This window comes from Carassius carassius, chromosome 41 (assembly GCF_963082965.1).
Source record: "Carassius carassius chromosome 41, fCarCar2.1, whole genome shotgun sequence".
Taxonomy (NCBI): domain Eukaryota; kingdom Metazoa; phylum Chordata; class Actinopteri; order Cypriniformes; family Cyprinidae; genus Carassius; species Carassius carassius.
Window position 1 is genome coordinate 9,055,221 of NC_081795.1, and position 17,408 is coordinate 9,072,628.

General features: G+C 43.0%; 2 protein-coding genes across 2 annotated transcripts; one reads left to right on the forward strand and one right to left on the reverse strand.

Annotated features, from left to right (window-relative positions):
• Nucleotides 1-1,566: 1,566 nt before the first annotated feature.
• Nucleotides 1,567-2,254, reverse strand: LOC132123048 (uncharacterized). Its single transcript, XM_059533576.1, has one exon. It carries the CDS (start codon nt 2,218-2,220, stop codon nt 1,567-1,569), a length of 654 nt encoding a protein of 217 aa, XP_059389559.1. The 5' UTR covers nt 2,221-2,254.
• A 4,914-nt stretch (nt 2,255-7,168) lies between these two features.
• LOC132123049 (homeobox expressed in ES cells 1-like) lies at nt 7,169-8,123 on the forward strand. The gene is made up of 3 exons (XM_059533577.1): nt 7,169-7,629; nt 7,727-7,914; nt 8,025-8,123. The coding sequence occupies exons 1-3, from the start codon at nt 7,293-7,295 to the stop codon at nt 8,121-8,123; spliced, it is 624 nt and encodes a 207-aa protein (XP_059389560.1). The 5' UTR covers nt 7,169-7,292.
• Nucleotides 8,124-17,408: the final 9,285 nt, after the last annotated feature.

Here is a 17,408-nt window from a genome sequence, read left to right on the forward strand (position 1 = left end):
CTACTAAAAGTGGGGGGGACACGTCCCCCGCGTAATCTACTCCCCTGTATTCTAGGGTTGTGTGATTAATCGAAATCGTCATAAAATCACAATTTTAGCGTCGCAATTTCTAAATTGCTTTATAGCACGATTTTCAGCGGCCCTGACAGAACAGAATGCATTGCGGCTAGCGCGAGAACAGAACAGACTGGGCATATGCCTAACTCCAGGTTCACACACTGTCTGTGATGCGCCTTTTTTTCCGAGCCCATGTTTACGGATCAGCGGTAAAAGGCAAGAAAAAAAAATGTGCGGAAAGAATTAATATCTAACACATGAGCATAGAGAGAGTGAGTGCACAGGACGCAGTTTAAGTGAGAGGAGGCAGTTTAAGTGAGAGGAGACACGTTTTAAGTGCGCACACTCTCTCCGGGCAAGCACGTCTGGTTTTGTGACAGAGCAAAGGAAATCTCCGCGCGAACAGAGATTCGCGCTCGTGCATTATTTTAATGTGCCTTCGCGTTACAATAACGCGCTATCGCTGCTGCTTCTGCACTGCTTACACATACTGTAACTTTATAAGTAAACAGAGCGACACATTTATTCTTCAGACTGAAGCTGCCTGAATTCGTTTTTCCAGATGCAGTTTATGCAAAAGACAGCATTGGGGCTTATTTCCTCAGTAAAGAATGACTCAGCTAATTTTAAATCCAAAAACCATCTGCCGGGTCTGTTTCACAGACTACACTACAACTGTTGTGGCCCAGATATTCTCTACAACAACCTCTTACATTTGATCATACATCATTTGATTGTAGTAAGTGCACCCCATTGAGAAAAGCTAGCAAGTGACCTTCAAGGCTCTCATTGTTTGTCTGTGCTTTGGATGGATTGCTTCAGATTAGATATAGTTAAACTTTCTTTTGTGTTTTTAGGATGCACATCTTCACTGGAGCTTGAATTTCATCCCCAGATTAGTTTGATTTGGCAGAGCTGTATAGTTGTATAGTCAATTTGGAGGAGTCCATGCATTTGTTAATTGCCAATTGGCCCAAATCCAATGCCGATCCTGACCTCCCTGGGGCCCTAAGCAAAATTGTGCTAAGGGGCCCTCTAACTGACCCGTGACGCTGTGAGCTATTTAAACCATTTGCCATTGCCACACAGTCACACCTGACACTTCAGTGATCCCAATACAATCCTCCCTCCTTTAAACAAAACAGTCGACAATATAGAACAACAATATAGAACAGAATGAGGTTCAAACAAACAATATTTATTGAATATAGTATCTCCTATAGAATATTAAGATAACAAGTGAATATTATTAAGTAAGTGAATATTAACGTAAACATAAATAATAAATTATAACTCTGAGCTTTGGCTTTTGGGATTAACTTAGGTTCTCTCTACAGCCTGGGCATTTTCGGCATCAGTATGGGCAACACCAGTCTATCGGGACTGTCTAGAAGAAACTGAGAAGAATATCACATAGTTAGTTAAACAGTCATTTACACAATCTTACATGTTACTCGTTACATGTTACAAATGCGTAAACATTTAAATGTTTGAATTAAAATCTTACCATCAAAATATTCCTTTTCTGCACTTTCTTGAGGCAAAATCATCAATGATGTCATCATAGGACAGGTGTTTCCCCACATCATGATTTATGCTCATGATGGCCAATCCACTCAAACGTTCCTGTGACATTGAAGACCTCAGGTAGCTTTTGATGAGCTTTAATTTTGAAAAGCTCCTCTCTGACGATGCAACTGTTACAGGCAGGGTGACTGCAATTCTTAGGGCTATCCAAAGATTAGGATAGAGTTCCTCCAGGTTTTTCTCACAGAGAAATGAAAGCAACTCAAATGCAGTTATCTTATCTGATGGCAGATCAGGTAAATTCTGAATCTCGTGTGCCAGATCCATTCCACTGATGTCATAGTCATCTCTGAAGGTTAGAGTATTTTGAACTTCCATGCAGTGAGCCTTTAAAGATTCACTAGACATCTGTGAGGCAGTGCTGAAGTTTAGCAACACTCCATATTTGGATTTCACCTGGTTGAGTGTTTCAAATCTCTCATCCATGGATGTCACAGCAGAGTCGACCACAATGTTAAAGAAGTTGACTTCAAGGTTTTTCAGTGCATCAGTCATTGGTTCATCAGGAGCCTCATAGCTGAAATGCCTCTTGCTGTTTCTCAGTCTCTTCTCTTTCAGAACAGCCTCCACATTCATTACTTCGCAAATGCTTGTGGCTGTTGTCTGTGCCTCAGAGAATCCAGTGTCCCGGTATGCAGTGAGGGAAACCTTTGCATTCGAGATTAAATTAACTGCTATATCCAACTGCATTGAGGCTGATTGGAGGAGCTTGTTCACTATGTTTGTAATGGTCAGTATCTTACACCATACGACACAGCAAATCAAGAAGCGGTAGGACCCAACTTCCTCTGCAAGTGCTTGTGCCTCCACTTTGGCCACAGGATCATTGATTGTCTGTCTGGCTTCCAGTAATGCCTCCCGAACCTCAGATGCCTGGTGCCTTATTGCATGAATGCTTTTGAGCCTACTCTCCCATCTTGTGTCACTCCATGACTTCATGGTTATCTTCACGTGTTTCTTTAAAACACTCCATCTTTGTGTGCCAGCTGAAAAGAAGGTGAAGAGCTTTTGCACATGTCCAAAGAACCCGACTGCATCTTTTGAAGATTTGGCAGCATCTGCAATTACAAGGTTTAGAGTATGTGCTCCACATGGGACAAACACGGCTCTGGGATTTCTTCTGAGCAGTCTGGCTTGTACTCCTTGGTTCTTGCCTTTCATGTTGGCCCCATTATCAAAAGCTTGCCCTCTGCAATCTTCAAATGAAATCTTCAGCTCATTCATCTTATTTAAGATGACAGTGGACAGATTTAAACCTGTTGTAGCCTCAACATTTACAAAGCCGAGGAAGTGCTCCTTGATCTCTGGCTTTCCCCTTAAAGCCACGCTTCTCAGAATAATGGACATTTGCTCTTGGTGACTAATGTCAGGTGTACAGTCCAAGATAATGGAGAAGTACTTTGAGTCTCTTATTTGAGTCACTATTGCTTCAAGAAATTTTGCCACTCACAATCTGTATTAGCTCATTCTGTGTGTGCTGCCCAAGGTAATGAGCATGTGTCTGTCCATCTTTAATTTTGCTTAGATGGTTTTCCATAATGGGATCAAATTTTGCCAGTAATTCAACTTCTTTTAGGAAGTTTCCATTATCTGGCTGGAAGAGTTTTTCTGACGAACCCCTGAATGCTAGGTTTCGTTCAGCCAGAGACTGGGTGATACTTATTAAACGTGTAAGGACATCACGCCATCTCTTTCTTTCAGCCTCATAAATGGTCATTTGTATCTGGTCAAGAGTCTGACCCTGACTTAGGCGCAGATCAAGTTCTCTCCACTTAATCATATTTTGTGTGTGTTCAGGACTACTCTCATGGTGTTTCAGAATGGCATTGATATTTGACCAGTCATTCACACCTTCCTTTATAATTTTGTTGTATTTTGTAGAAAAGAGCTTACAGCAAAAACAATAAACAGCATTGTTTTTGATTGAGTATGTAAGCCAGCTCCTGTGAATCTTTTCCCCATTTGACAGTTTTCTCTGTAATAAGCCTGAATGGAAAGCTCTTCTAGACTTGTCTTTAGGGAAAGAAAAATCCAGTCCTGGTTTGAATGGACCTCTGCGCACTAACTCAGTCCTCATAAAGTCTGTTAAGACGGGGGGCCAATCTGCTGGGTCATTTGGTGGAGCGGCAACTGTTCTATTTGGGTCTGAGCTGCTTGTATCTGCTGCTGGCTGTACACCTCTGGTTGTGCTAGTACTGACTGAGGCTGCCTGTACTTCACCTGGGACTGTCACTGTGTTCGTACTTTCTGAAGACGGCTGTACTGTATTTGCTGAAGCTGGCTGTATTGGGTTTGTACTAGAACTGGCTGAGACTTCCTGTACTTCACCTGGGTCTGTGTTAATACTTGCTGAAGACTGCTGTGCTGTATTTGCTGAAGCTGGCTGTTCTGGGTCTGTGCTTGTACTGGCTGATGGTCCAGCATCTCCTCTACTGACAAACTTAAGCATAGCACCTGCAAATTATAGATAACTCGTTTTATAAGCTGCATCAGACCCATTCAAACTGGCTCCCAATTTTCTTTTATACATTTTTCAAATATAAAATACTATTTATACTATGGCTTGGCTCTTGTAATATTTAACTAGTGAACTAGTTATGCAGATACCAATAATCCCTGTAAGTGATGACATCATTGATATCAAGAATGAACTTTTGTACAAGTTAACATGTAATTAATTCCTGATATCAAAAATAGACATTGGTAGATAAAAATGTAACTAAGTATTACTATTAGCTATTAGTATTAATATTATTAGTATTAGCTATTATTGACTAACTATTAGTAAAAAATAATCAAGAATTCACATTGCAAATAGTAAAGAAATGTAATGCTTGATATCAAAAATGCATAAGCTGTGAATGAATAAAAGCTCAAATGGCTTGCCATAGCATGTTAAAGGTTTTTTAATTTTTGTAATATATATGGTGAAGCAATTCTTGATTTATGGTTATTATTAACTGAGGGATGTGCATCCACACATTGACCAGTATGTCCAGCTAATCAACATTTTAAATTCAACATAGCCTATAAATCAAGTCAATCACTGTCAAATTATCAATACATTGCTTTCCATCTTGCATAATTAGTGCAGTGCAGTTGTATAGAGTTTTTAACTACACATTGACTGAGACTAGATAATCAGTGTCTTGTTTTAAAAGTATGTATGTATAATGTGCACTTTTGATGAGGAGTGTCATCATTCACGCCCATATATTGTACAGTCTGTCTGGTCTCCACATATATTTCTGCTTGAAAAATGCGCATTTCATTTCGTGCATGCGCATATGAACGCATGATAACACGCGACGCGGTTATCTTTTCCGAGCTGCAGTAAACAAACACCGTTGCACTTTGTCGTTTATCAAAAACAAACGTAATAAATAATTGTATTTTACTCTCACTTTTGTCAGGCACAAAGTGATGCAAGAGATGCACTGCCTGCCTGCCCAGCTAGGTTAGCAAGACCGAAAAAACACAACAGAAATGCACATAAACTTTACTTTCCTGACCTCAAACTTAGAGAGGAGAGAAGACAAGTTTACCTGATTGTTGTTCCCGCAGTTCACTTTCATGGGTTTTTTTTTCCTCTTTTCGTGACCAGAAGGATAGTTTCGCTTCATTTTGTCATTGATGTTGTAAACATTAATTGAAGCTGACTTGACGCGTTATGACACGAGGAGGAGGCGGGGCCTTGAGTAATTTGCGGGGCCCTACGCAGCTTGCGTAGTGAGCGTATAGGGCTGATCGGCTCTGCCCAAATCATATCAATGCTTGTCAGTAGCATTGCGCAAATCCGTACAGATGGATGCTAACTAAACCACACTGGATGTTCTCTATAAATGTATCGTAGAACTGAATATGGGTCAACCATATGATTCAGTTCAATGCTCTGAATCAGACGGCTGCCTTTATCATGCGAATGAGGTAGTGTGAGTTTCTGTACTTTTGTTGTATGAGCGATTTTGAAATGAAAGATACTGATGGATTAAATACATCCAGACAGAGTTTACAAGTTGTTATGATCTATATGGAAGCAGCAAGTACCCATCATACTTAAATATCTTATACTCATTCTAGCAACAGAATCCCTGTATCTGATCTATTCCATCTGGATTGGTATATGCCAGGGTATTGAAGTTCATAATTGTAAGTTTGTGTTTAATACATCAAAAATCCTCAGTACAATGATGGATGTGCAGAATTGTCATTTTCTGTATGTTCAGTGTGGGCCTTGCAGATTATCAAATGATCTCATTTGGCAAACAGGCAAAACCAATATCCGCTCAGTGGGATTTTCATGTGAATTCTTTTTAAACCCAAGTAGTTTAAAAAGAATTGAATATTAATGATGTAAGCTGAGTTATATTGGGAGAATCTGCTGGTTTGTAAAATACACACTCTCTCAGTCAATACAGACTAACCGCTCGTGACATCTCTAAGCTACAGCTGTGGCTTGTGCTTTAAAATAACCATGATCATTTAATCTTGAGTTAACCCTGATTTATTGGCATTGTGTGAAGGTTTTTGAATAATTTCTCTATCCACAGACACTGTTTTTTTTTAAAATAATATTATAATGCAATACTTTCTTTATGCTATCTAAAAGACTGTATTCAAAAATGCTATGATTTAATATTGTTTACATGGAATCAAAGTTAACTTGCTATATAATCATAAACCAATGCAGTTAATGGGCATTAAACAATATTAAAGGGAGCTAAGCAATTATTTATAATATTTTTAACATTAAAATTATTGCAAGGCATTTATTTATTTATTTAATTTAGTTTTAATAAAACTTCCTTATAATAATACCACAAGATGGCGACATTTATTCACTATATTCATAATAGATATGGTCCGGTCAATGTATAATAGGTTTGTGGTATAGCCTACTTCTTTACAGAAAAATAATACTCGTTTAACTTTTTCATTATGAGCACCAAGTCTCGTTTAATAGCATACATTAAAGCATTATTAAAACACAAATTAAAATGGACATGAAAGAAGTAACAAATCAAAGCACTTTTGACCTCTTTGAAAAGCTAGAACGACTTTGATCTTTACGTCATTTAATGCGGATGATGACGTGACAGTTTCAAAGCGCGCGTGTCCCTTTGAATAAGTGTCAAAAAAGTGTCATCAAAAGAAATAATTTCCTGCAGACTTATTATGATAAACTTTTAATATAAACTATAAAACTTCCATATGGTTTCCATGGTCTTAATATTTATTTAGCCTATTTATTTTGAAGGCTAAATCAAAACAAAATACAGTTAAAATTGAATTAAAATTAAAAAAGTTTTTACAGAATGTAGCCTTATATATATATATATATATACAATTTAAAATATCATACTTTATTGTAAACATGCTGTAATGTCAGTAAACTGTATGAAATCAATAATCTGATGTATCCAGGCCACTAACAAACTATTGAAGTGTGATCAATAAACGGTAGTATCATCACAGGTGTATTTCAAGTGCCAGGATAAAGGGGTTTAAGGATCTTCAAAGCGTATCTACAAAAAAGTTAATTTCCTTTGACTTCCACCTTTACAAAGAGGTGTTAATGGACCAATATTAAACACATTAATACCTCAGTTAAAACGATACAGGGGGTACAAATACAACTCTCCAGCTCCATGTCATTATTGAGAGAGTCACAGCAGCTTCTAGGCCCCTACTTGAACATGGCAACTCAGAAATTTTCAAACTTCTCTATTGATTACATCTTGGAAGATGCCAGCAAACAAACAACAGAATCACCTGGAGTGGATCATCCAGCATCTTCTCACGATTTCCCAGGGCACTTGACCAAACTGGATGGATCTCGAGGTCATGGTGACCATGCAGCACTCATGTTGAACTTTCCATCTCCATCATGGAATGCAGGAATGTACAGTTGCTGTGTTCCAGTGTCATATTATCAACTGACTTCAAATTACTATGCAGGACAACCGTGGACTTTTGCCGCATCTGGTATGATTATTAGATATAATAATCCCCGGCTATTATTTTATTCAAAAACTGTCATTCATTTTTGTTTATAATTTATTTTATTTTCAATCTACCTTATGTTGCGATACAGCTGAGAATCACTACCACCAAACTGTAGCTCAGAGACAGCGCAGTCGAATCCGAACGGTTTTTACCGACAACCAGACGGAGCAGCTCGAGCGGCTCTTCGCAATCACCGATTACCCGAGCGCTGAAACCCGGGCGGATTTATCCAAGAACACCGGCCTCAGCGAGGAGACTGTGCGAGTAAGAAAGCGCTCTCTATATCAGTATGCAAAGAATATGCTATTTCATAATATGTGCTAACAAATCTGAAAATAAAATAACTAAAATACGATTTTTTATTTAAATTTTAGGTCTGGTTCAAGAATCGACGTGCACGTAGAAAGAGACAGACAACCTGCCCAGACAAAATCACGAGGCGCGCTCCTGATGATCATCCCGAGTCAGATTAAAGGTGCTCTAAGTGATGTCACACATTTTCTAGGCCAAAACATTTTTTGTCACATCCAGCAAACATCTCCTCACTACCCACTAGCTGCTTGTCCCCTGAACACACTGTAAAAAAACGGGGTCTCTCTAGACACCACAGGCTCCACAAACAACAAGAAAAACAAACTGGGCTCACCAGCATCACAAAACAGAACAAACTGTTCCAGCCAATAACCGACAAGAAAGATTTGGGGGTGGGGGTTGGGGGGTTAGTGCACGGATGAGGAGGAGCGAGGGTCTAGCTAGCCTCCGGTTTTGTTTGACAACAATATGAACGTCAACAAGAAGTTACGACTCCCGGCATCGCTTAGTAGTGATGGGAAGTTCGATTCTTTTCTGCGAACCGGTTCTGTCGGACGGTTCGATTCAATAAACTGGTTCAGCGGTTCTTTTACGCTCGACGTAATGACGCCATTGGCGATGACGTAATGGCGTCGCGTCTATCAAACATATAAATATATAAAGTCAGTAATCATCATTTTAGTCAGTTAAAAACCTCATAATCATGAAAAGTTTTACATTTGAGTTTTGCAACAACGCACCCAAATAGAGTAACAGCAATAATGTGCATATGAGGATTTAAGTCTTGAAGATATAAAGTAAATAAATTAGGTGTCATCAGCGCAGAAACCATGATCAACTTACTATACATAATCCATTGCAATGTATTTGTTATTAAATGAATTTACGTTTCGCCAGATTACCCTTCATCCAAGCCCTCGGTTTCTATGCGCTCATAACATTAGCACAGAATCAGTTCAGAATCAATCACCAAAAGAATCAGTTTGGTTCAGACACGCTGTGAGTCAGTTGGCTTCACGTTGAATCATGCATGCCCAGTATAATCAGCTCCTCGGTTCTCGAATCGGACTCGTCCGAAAGAAACGGTTTTCGGTTCAGTGTACTGATGATCTGAAAACCGATGCAACCGGTTCTTGACTCGAGAACGAGAATCGCTCTAACCGGCACGTGCTGCAGTTCAGTATCATCAGCTGCTCTACTCGTGTTCATGTTCTGTTTACTACAAACTCAATTTGTGAATGTGTCATCATTAACCATAAATACAGTACAGATATTTCATAAATCATCTCTTATTCCTATTAAACATAGAATCTTTAGAGTCTTAATTATTGTCCAACTTCCCTGAAAACCCCTTTGGCCTATACATTATCTCCTATATACAGATTAGAAAGATTCATCTTAAAAAAAATAAAAAATAAAATAAATAAATAAATAAAATATAGTTATTTTATCACACTTTCCGATGTTTAACAAAATACTTAAAAAATTACACGCATGCGCAGTATCATCAATTCATCGGTTCTCAAATCGGACGCGTCCGAAAGAAACGGTTTTCGGTTCAGTGTACTGATGATCCGAAAACCGATGCAACCGGTTCTTGACTCGAGAACGAGAACTGCTCCAGCAGTGGGCGTGTTCATTCATCATCTTGCTCGGCTAAGTGTTCATCTTCAGTTCGGTCTCCACAGCAGTTCAGTCAGTGTACTGTTTGAGTAAATGAATTACTCCGGGATATTGGTTTATTTTAACTCAGAGGGAGTGTCAGCCACGTTACAAAAGTTAACAGCTTAAGTAATTTGTGGATTAATGCTTATTGGAGACGTGAACCGTTTCAAACGATTCAGTTCGATTTGGTGAACTGGTTCAACCGGTTCACTAAGAGGAACCAGTTAAATTGAACGATTCGTTCACGAATCGGACATCTCTATCGCTTAGAGCACCTTTAATTTATGACTGAATCATCAACAAAGACTCAGTGGCTTTTAAATATTGTTTTTTAAAAACTTAAATTTTGAATAAACATGCTTTCTCAGTGAAATAAACTTGAGTTTCGTTTATTTGTTCATATTTTAATTATGGTTCTATTGCAACTGGAGTTTCAGTATATTCATATATTTTGCCACTTTACCTTTGCTGTCGGGTCTCGGGGCTAATCACCTGTCTTTTTGGTGTGGGTGTGTGTGTGTTGGGATGGGTTGACAGCTCACCGCGTCTGCCTGTTTGTGTTTTCCCCGCCTCCCTTGTTCCCCGTTGTTAACCGTAATTGCTCGCCACCTGTTCTCTATGTCCTTCTAATTTTTTCCCCTTTATTATTCCCTGTGTTTCTCTGTCTATTGTCAGACTGTTGTTATTCGTTCCAATAGCTCCGATCATCTAGCAGCTCTTTGTACTCACCCTGTCGTGTCTTGTCCTCAGGCTCCAGTGTGTTTAGCTGATTTCTCTGCCCTAGTTCTTACAAGCCCAGAGCTCCTAGTAGCATCTGCTGTTCATCCTGTCACTGCGAGTGAAACCTGTGAAACGTGACTCATCTGCTGTTCATCCTGTCACTGCGAGTGAAACCTGTGAAACGTGACTCATCTGCTGTTCATCCTGTCACTGCGAGTGAAACCTGTGAAACGTGACTCATCTGCTGTTCATCCTGTCACTGCGAGTGAAACCTGTGAAACGTGACTCATCTTCTCTGTCTCCGCTTTGTGAATAAAGCCTTGAGTTTACCCGCATCTGAATCCAGCCTGCTTTCTCTTGACAGAACAGTCTGACCATATTATGGATTCAGCAGGATCTGATCCGCTTCGCTCGGCTCTCGCTCAACAGGGAGTGTTGATCGGGCAGCATGCCACTCAGCTCAACACCACCGCGCTGGATGTGGAAGTTCTCAGTGCCCGAGTCTCCGAACTCCTCACACGGGTGGACGATCTTCAGCGAGAGGCAACGAGCCGGGGTCCCGTTCCTCACACCGGTATGTCACACGAGTCCGAACCCCATGCCAACAATCCGCCGGTCTACGATGGCGATCCTAACGCCTGTCAAGCGTTTCTCTCCCAATGCTCGCTGGTGTTTTCTCTGCAGCCCCGGCGTTACGCTAATGAAGAGACCAAGGTGGCTTACGTCCTTACACTCCTCTCGGGCCATGCCCGCGAATGGGGAATCGCCGTTTGGAGATCGCGGGCTCACTGTTGTGCCACCTTCACGGATTTCAGTTTAGAGATGGCCAAATTGTTTGATCGCTCTGCTCAGGGTGACGAGGCGGCGGCCCAGTTATCACGACTGTCTCAGGGTAGAAGCTCCGTCACTGACTATGCTATCCAGTTCCAGACTTTAGCTGCGGCATGCGGCTGGAATGAGAGCGCGCTGCGCGCTCGTTTTCTTGAGGGGTTGGATTTCGCCATTTTGGATGAACTCGCGGCCATAGAGCTCCCGCGGGAATTGGATAGGCTCATTAGTCTCGCGCTCCGCATTGAGGGTCGTCTCAGCCGGCGCCACAAACAACGGCAAACACCCGCCCCGTGGCGCCACCTAGAGTCCTCTTCAGCCAGTTCAGCCAGCCGACAGCCCTCGGAGGAGGAGCCCATGCAGTTGGGTCGTCTACGGCTTACACCACGGCAGAAGCAGGAGCGTCTGTTGTCGGGGCGTGTCTATACTGCGGCAAGGGAGGCCACTTCGCCCTTCAGTGCCCATTAAAGGGCCAGGGTCCACCAGTGAGGCGGAGCGTCCTGGTGGGCACGGTTCTCAGCTCAAGCTCTCCTGCAACACGCACTCAGCTGCCGTTCCAACTCTCCTTCCAGAGTCATTCACACACTGGACTCAGGGGCTGAGGGGAACTTCCTTGATGCTGCCTCTGCTCAACGTTGGAAGATCCCGCTTGTTCCTTTGGTTAGCCCCGTTTCAGCATGGTCATTAGCTGGCCGTCCCCTTACCACCATCACCCACGTCACTTCCAAGATAGACCTCCATATTGCTGGCAGTCATCATGAGCGGATTGAACTGTTTATTATTGATTCCCCTAAGGCTCCGTTAGTTCTGGGACACCCATGGTTGCACAAGCACAATCCCCACATTGATTGGGTCAATAATTCTGTTTTAGCCTGGAGTCAGTCTTGTCACGTGTCATGTTTGGGTGCTGCTTTTTGTCCTGTCTCTGTGTCTTGTGTTCCTTAGGAGGATCCCTCTGACCTGACTGGTGTTCCGGCGGAGTACCATAATCTTCGAGCGGTCTTCAGTAAGACCCGGGCCACCTCGCTACCTCCGCATCGCCCTTACGACTGTGCCATTGATCTCCTCCCGGGCTCTTCTCCGCCTAAGGGTCGTTTATATTCCCTTTCAGGTCCTGAGAGAGAGGCCATGGACAAGTACATACGTGAGTCACTTCAGGCTGGGCTCATCCGCCATTCCTCCTCTCCCGCTGGTGCAGGGTTTTTCTTTGTTCAGAAGAAGGACGGCTCCCTGCGCCCTTGTATTGATTACAGAGGTTTGAATGACATTACTATCAAGAACAGGTACCCCCTACCTTTAATGTCTTCTGCTTTTGAATTATTACAGGGACCTCGGGTCTTCACCAAGTTAGACCTGCGCAACGCCTACCACTTGGTGCGCATTCGGGAGGGGGATGAGTGGAAGACGGCATTTAACACCCCTTCGGGACACTACGAGTACTTGGTTCTTCCGTTTGGTCTGACCAATGCTCCAGCCGTTTTCCAGGGACTCGTCAACAGCGTGTTGGGTGACATGATTAATCAATTTGTCTTTGTGTATTTGGATGATATTTTTATTTTTTCTTCTTCTCTCCAATTACACACCCAGCATGTCAGACGGGTTCTCCAGCGGTTACTAGAGAACCAGTTGTTTGTCAAGGCGGAGAAGTGCGAATTCCACGCTGAGTCTGTTACGTTCCTTCGCCATATTATTTCTACGGAGGGGATCAAGCCTGATCCCGCTAAGATTGAAGCTGTTGCCCAGTGGCCGGTCCCTGACTCCCGGAAGGCTCTGCAGCGTTTCCTGGGTTTTGCCAACTTCTACCGCCGTTACATCCGGAATTTTGGTCAGATCGCTGCACCGCTGACAGCCTTAACCTCCACTAAGGTGTCTTTCAGGTGGAACCGGGAAGCGCAGGTAGCCTTTGACATTTTAAAGTCCCGTTTTGTCTCTGCACCTGTTCTGATGGTTCCAGATCCGGAGGCCCAGTTCATTGTTGAGGTTGATGCTTCGGACGTTGGGGTTGGCGCAGTTCTATCTCAGCGTTCCCTCCATGATGGGAAGGTTCATCCTTGTGCATTCTACTCTCGTCGTCTCAGCCCTGCTGAACGTAACTATGACATCGGCAACAGAGAGCTGCTGGCGGTACGATTGGCCTTGGGTGAGTGGCGTCATTGGTTGGAGGGGTCAGCGCAGCCCTTCTTGGTCTGGACGGATCACAAGAACCTAGAATACATCCGTTCGGCCAAGAGGCTGAGCTCGCGTCAGGCCCGCTGGACGCTCTTCTTTGCCAGATTCAACTTCACCCTCTCGTACCGGCCGGGATCAAGGAACACCAAGCCTGATGCCCTCTCTCACCTGTTCGGTGCTCCGGGGGGGGAGTTTGTGGCCAAGGCCATCCTTCCTGAGGGGGTGGTGGTCGGGGCTCTTTCGTGGGGTATCGAGCAGCGAGTTGAGGAGGCCGGTCGAGGGGTGCAGGTGCCGGGTGAGTGTCCGGCGGGCAGGTTGCTGGTGCCGGCTGCGCTGCGCTCTGAGGTCCTTGAGTGGGGTCACTCATCCAGGTTAGTCTGCCATCCAGGTATTCGGAGAACGTTGTCTGCCATCCATTTTGGTGGCCTACTATGGCCGCAGATGTTAGACAGTTTGTGTTGGCCTGCCCCACATGTGCCCAAAGTAAGCCTGTCAATCGCCCTCCTGATGGTCTACTGCATCCTCTCCCTATCCCTTCCCGTCCTTGGTCACACATTGCCCTTGATTTCGTCTCTGGGCTTCCTCCGTCGAAGGGAAACACTGTAGTTCTCACGGTGGTGGATCGCTTTTCCAAAGCGGTTCATTTTATTCCCCTGCCCAAGCTACCCTCCGCCCGGGAGACCGCCCAACTGGTGGTGGATCACGTCTTCCGTCTCCACGGGTTACTGGTGGATGTGGTTTCAGATAGGGGTCCCCAGTTCGTCTCCCGGTTCTGGAGGGAATTTTGTAGACAGATTGGGGCCTCTGCTAGTCTGTCATCTGGTTTTCATCTTCAGACCAATGGGCAGTGTGAGCGGGCCAACCAGTATCTAGGAAGAATGCTCCGCTGTCTAGCATCCAACAATCCGAGTTCCTGGTGTCAGCAGCTCTCCTGGGCAGAATACGCCCATAACACCCTTCCTGCAGCCGCGTCAGGTATGTCCCCTTTTGAGTGTGCTGTTGGTTATAATCCACCTCTGTTCCCATCACAGGAACCCGACGCAGCGGTTCCATCCGCCCTGGCTTTCGTCCAGCGCTGCCGTCGCACCTGGGAGAGAGTCAGGAGGATTTTGGTCCAAGCCTCTGACAGAACCAAGGCTGCAGCTGATCGTCGCCGGTCCTCTCCTCCTACCTATGTGTGTGGTCAACGGGTTTGGCTCTCTACCAAGGATCTGCCTCTCCGGGCGCCTTCTCGTAAGCTGGCACCCAGATTCATTGGGCCTTTCCGCATCACCAAGGTGGTTAGTCCGGTGGCGATCAGGCTCAAGCTCCCTCCTACTCTTGGTCGGGTTCACCCAGTGTTTCATGTTTCCAGGGTCAAGCCTGTGTTCTCTTCCCACCTTAATCCTGCTTGCAGTCTCTCCACCCCCCCACCCCCTCGTCTTGTGGATGGATCTCCTACCTATATGGTTAAGAGATTACTCGATGAGCGGCGCCGCGGCAGGGGGTTTCAGTATCTTGTGGACTGGGAGGGGTATGGTCCAGAGGAGAGGTGTTGGGTGCCGTCCCGGGATATTCTGGACCGCTCGTTGATTGAGGACTTCCGGCGGCATCGAGGTAGGCCCCTTCCTAGAGCGCCAGGTGACGCTCCTGGGAGGGGGGGTACTGTCGGGTCTCGGGGCTAATCACCTGTCTTTTTGGTGTGGGTGTGGGTGTGTGTGTTGGGATGGGTTGACAGCTCACCATGTCTGCCTGTTTGTGTTTTCCCCGCCTCCCTTGTTCCCCGTTGTTAACCGTAATTGCTCGCCACCTGTTCTCTATGTCCTTCTAATTTTTTCCCCTTTATTATTCCCTGTGTTTCTCTGTCTATTGTCAGACTGTTGTTATTCGTTCCAATAGCTCCGATCATCTAGCAGCTCTTTGTACTCACCCTGTCATGTCTTGTCCTCAGGCTCCAGTGTGTTTAGCTGATTTCTCTGCCCTAGTTCTTACAAGCCCAGAGCTCCTAGTAGCATCTGCTGTTCATCCTGTCACTGCGAGTGAAACCTGTGAAACGTGACTCATCTGCTGTTCATCCTGTCACTGCGAGTGAAACCTGTGAAACGTGACTCATCTGCTGTTCATCCTGTCACTGCGAGTGAAACCTGTGAAACGTGACTCATCTGTTGTTCATCCTGTCACTGCGAGTGAAACCTGTGAAACGTGACTCATCTGCTGTTCATCCTGTCACTGCGAGTGAAACCTGTGAAACGTGACTCATCTTCTCTGTCTCCACTTTGTGAATAAAGCCTTGAGTTTACCCGCATCTGAATCCAGCCTGCTTTCTCCTGACATTTGCCAAATGAAAATTTCACATGCTTACCGAAAACTTTAGGGACGAATTACACCTTTACAATCTTAATAGATAGGCTATAGATGATTAATTGTATAATCAATCAAAACAACACATTCAAACTAAGTAGCCTATAAAACACTAATGTTTATTAGTCATATATCCATACTCAGGATAGAGTTTCACTTTAATTAATTAATAAGCTTTTTCATGCTGATATACTGGAGTAAAAAAGAAACCTGCAGATGTATACACAGCATGCAGTACAGTTATGTTGTCCATCAAATCCAAAACTGAATTCATGATAAGATCCACATTAATCTGATTTACAGAGAGTATAGTTAACATGAAAACACAAAACAAAGGACGTTAAAAAAGTACCTTGTGAAATTATTAAAATATATATTTTCTCAGACAAATAAACAAATGTTTACAAATGAACTATACCAATTACACAACAGAAAGCTTTGCCGGCAATGCTAGATATCACACTGAAACTCTCTGAAAGCGTGGAGGGTGAGCCAGTCAGTGCAAGATACTAACATATGTCAATTTACAGTCATCCTTTAACTCTCCTTTTGGCATCAAAAAACAGAATGTGACATGTCTTGAAATTAAGGTGAATAGCAGTGACATATTGATGATTTCTACAATTTTAAGTCATCATAAAGCAATATACTGTACTCTATGTCACAAAATAATAATGTACAGTTTAAGGTTTGTTGTGAGCTGACCATTGCACTCCATCAGAAAGTGCACTACTCATTACAGTGACATTCCTAAAACTACCATACAGATTCAGTTGTTCTTTAATGAAATAATGGCATGGTGGCTGAAGAAATCAAAAGCTGTCCAGACCTGCTCAAGCAGTGCATTTTCAATTCTGCAAGTTGCTCTTTTTTGTAAATCAGTACAGATGACCAAGTGTTCACAAGAAAGAAGAGTGCACAAGCCAAGCTGTTGTTTTTTTTTCTCTCCTTAACAAAATCTGTCTGCTCTGGGATCATAAGTGATGTTACCTATTGTAGGTTGATCCTAGGTCATCTATTAGGGACAGACACTTTTACTCATGCTGTGCTTCCATAGGTGGTAATAAAGTAGAGAACAGAGTTTCTATCCATATTCATATAGGATGTTGACACAAGAGTAAATACTGCTGTTATTACCCACACACTTGATGATGATATCATAAGCACATACTGTTTTCACAATCAGGATTTTAAAGAACAGCTTTTACAAAACTGATCCAAGTGAAATCTGATGGAGGGAGAGAGAATGAATAGGTAGTCTGGCCTAACAGCTTTTATACATTAGACTGTAGATGATAGATGAGGATTTATGTTCAAATATAAACTGTACTAGATGAACTATAATTTGTTTCGTTTGTTTTTTTGGGGGGTTAGAGAAACATGATTGTGATTCGTATTTTATTTGGGTTTATAAAATAGACAAATCCATTAATTGTCACCTCGTTTTTTTATGAAATGTCAAGAATGCCTACTTTCAAGACTTACATTATTGATGCTGTTCTTGAACTGTACTTTTAAAGGCAGGGTAGGTAAAAAAATTTATAAAAAACTTTTTTTCCAAATTTGTTTAAACTTTATTTATATATCAATACATAATTAAAATGTAAGTTCTCTGAAAAAGAAAGTATAAAAATCGAGTGACTGTAGACCTCTCACGACTGTTTTAAAGACAGCTCATTATTTCCATTCACTCCACCCCCTCCCTTCTGGGCTCCTTCCAAAGC

Excerpts from the sequence above, each read along its gene's own strand:
- LOC132123049 (XM_059533577.1), top strand. The coding sequence starts at position 7,293 with ATGTCATTATTGAGAGAGTCACAGCAGCTTCTAGGCCCCTACTTGAAC. Across the intron at positions 7,630-7,726 it reads GTGGACTTTTGCCGCATCTG|GTTGCGATACAGCTGAGAAT; the intron begins GTATGATTATTA and ends AATCTACCTTAT. Across the intron at positions 7,915-8,024 it reads TCAGCGAGGAGACTGTGCGA|GTCTGGTTCAAGAATCGACG; the intron begins GTAAGAAAGCGC and ends TTTAAATTTTAG.
- LOC132123048 (XM_059533576.1), bottom strand. The coding sequence starts at position 2,220 with ATGAATGTGGAGGCTGTTCTGAAAGAGAAGAGACTGAGAAACAGCAAG.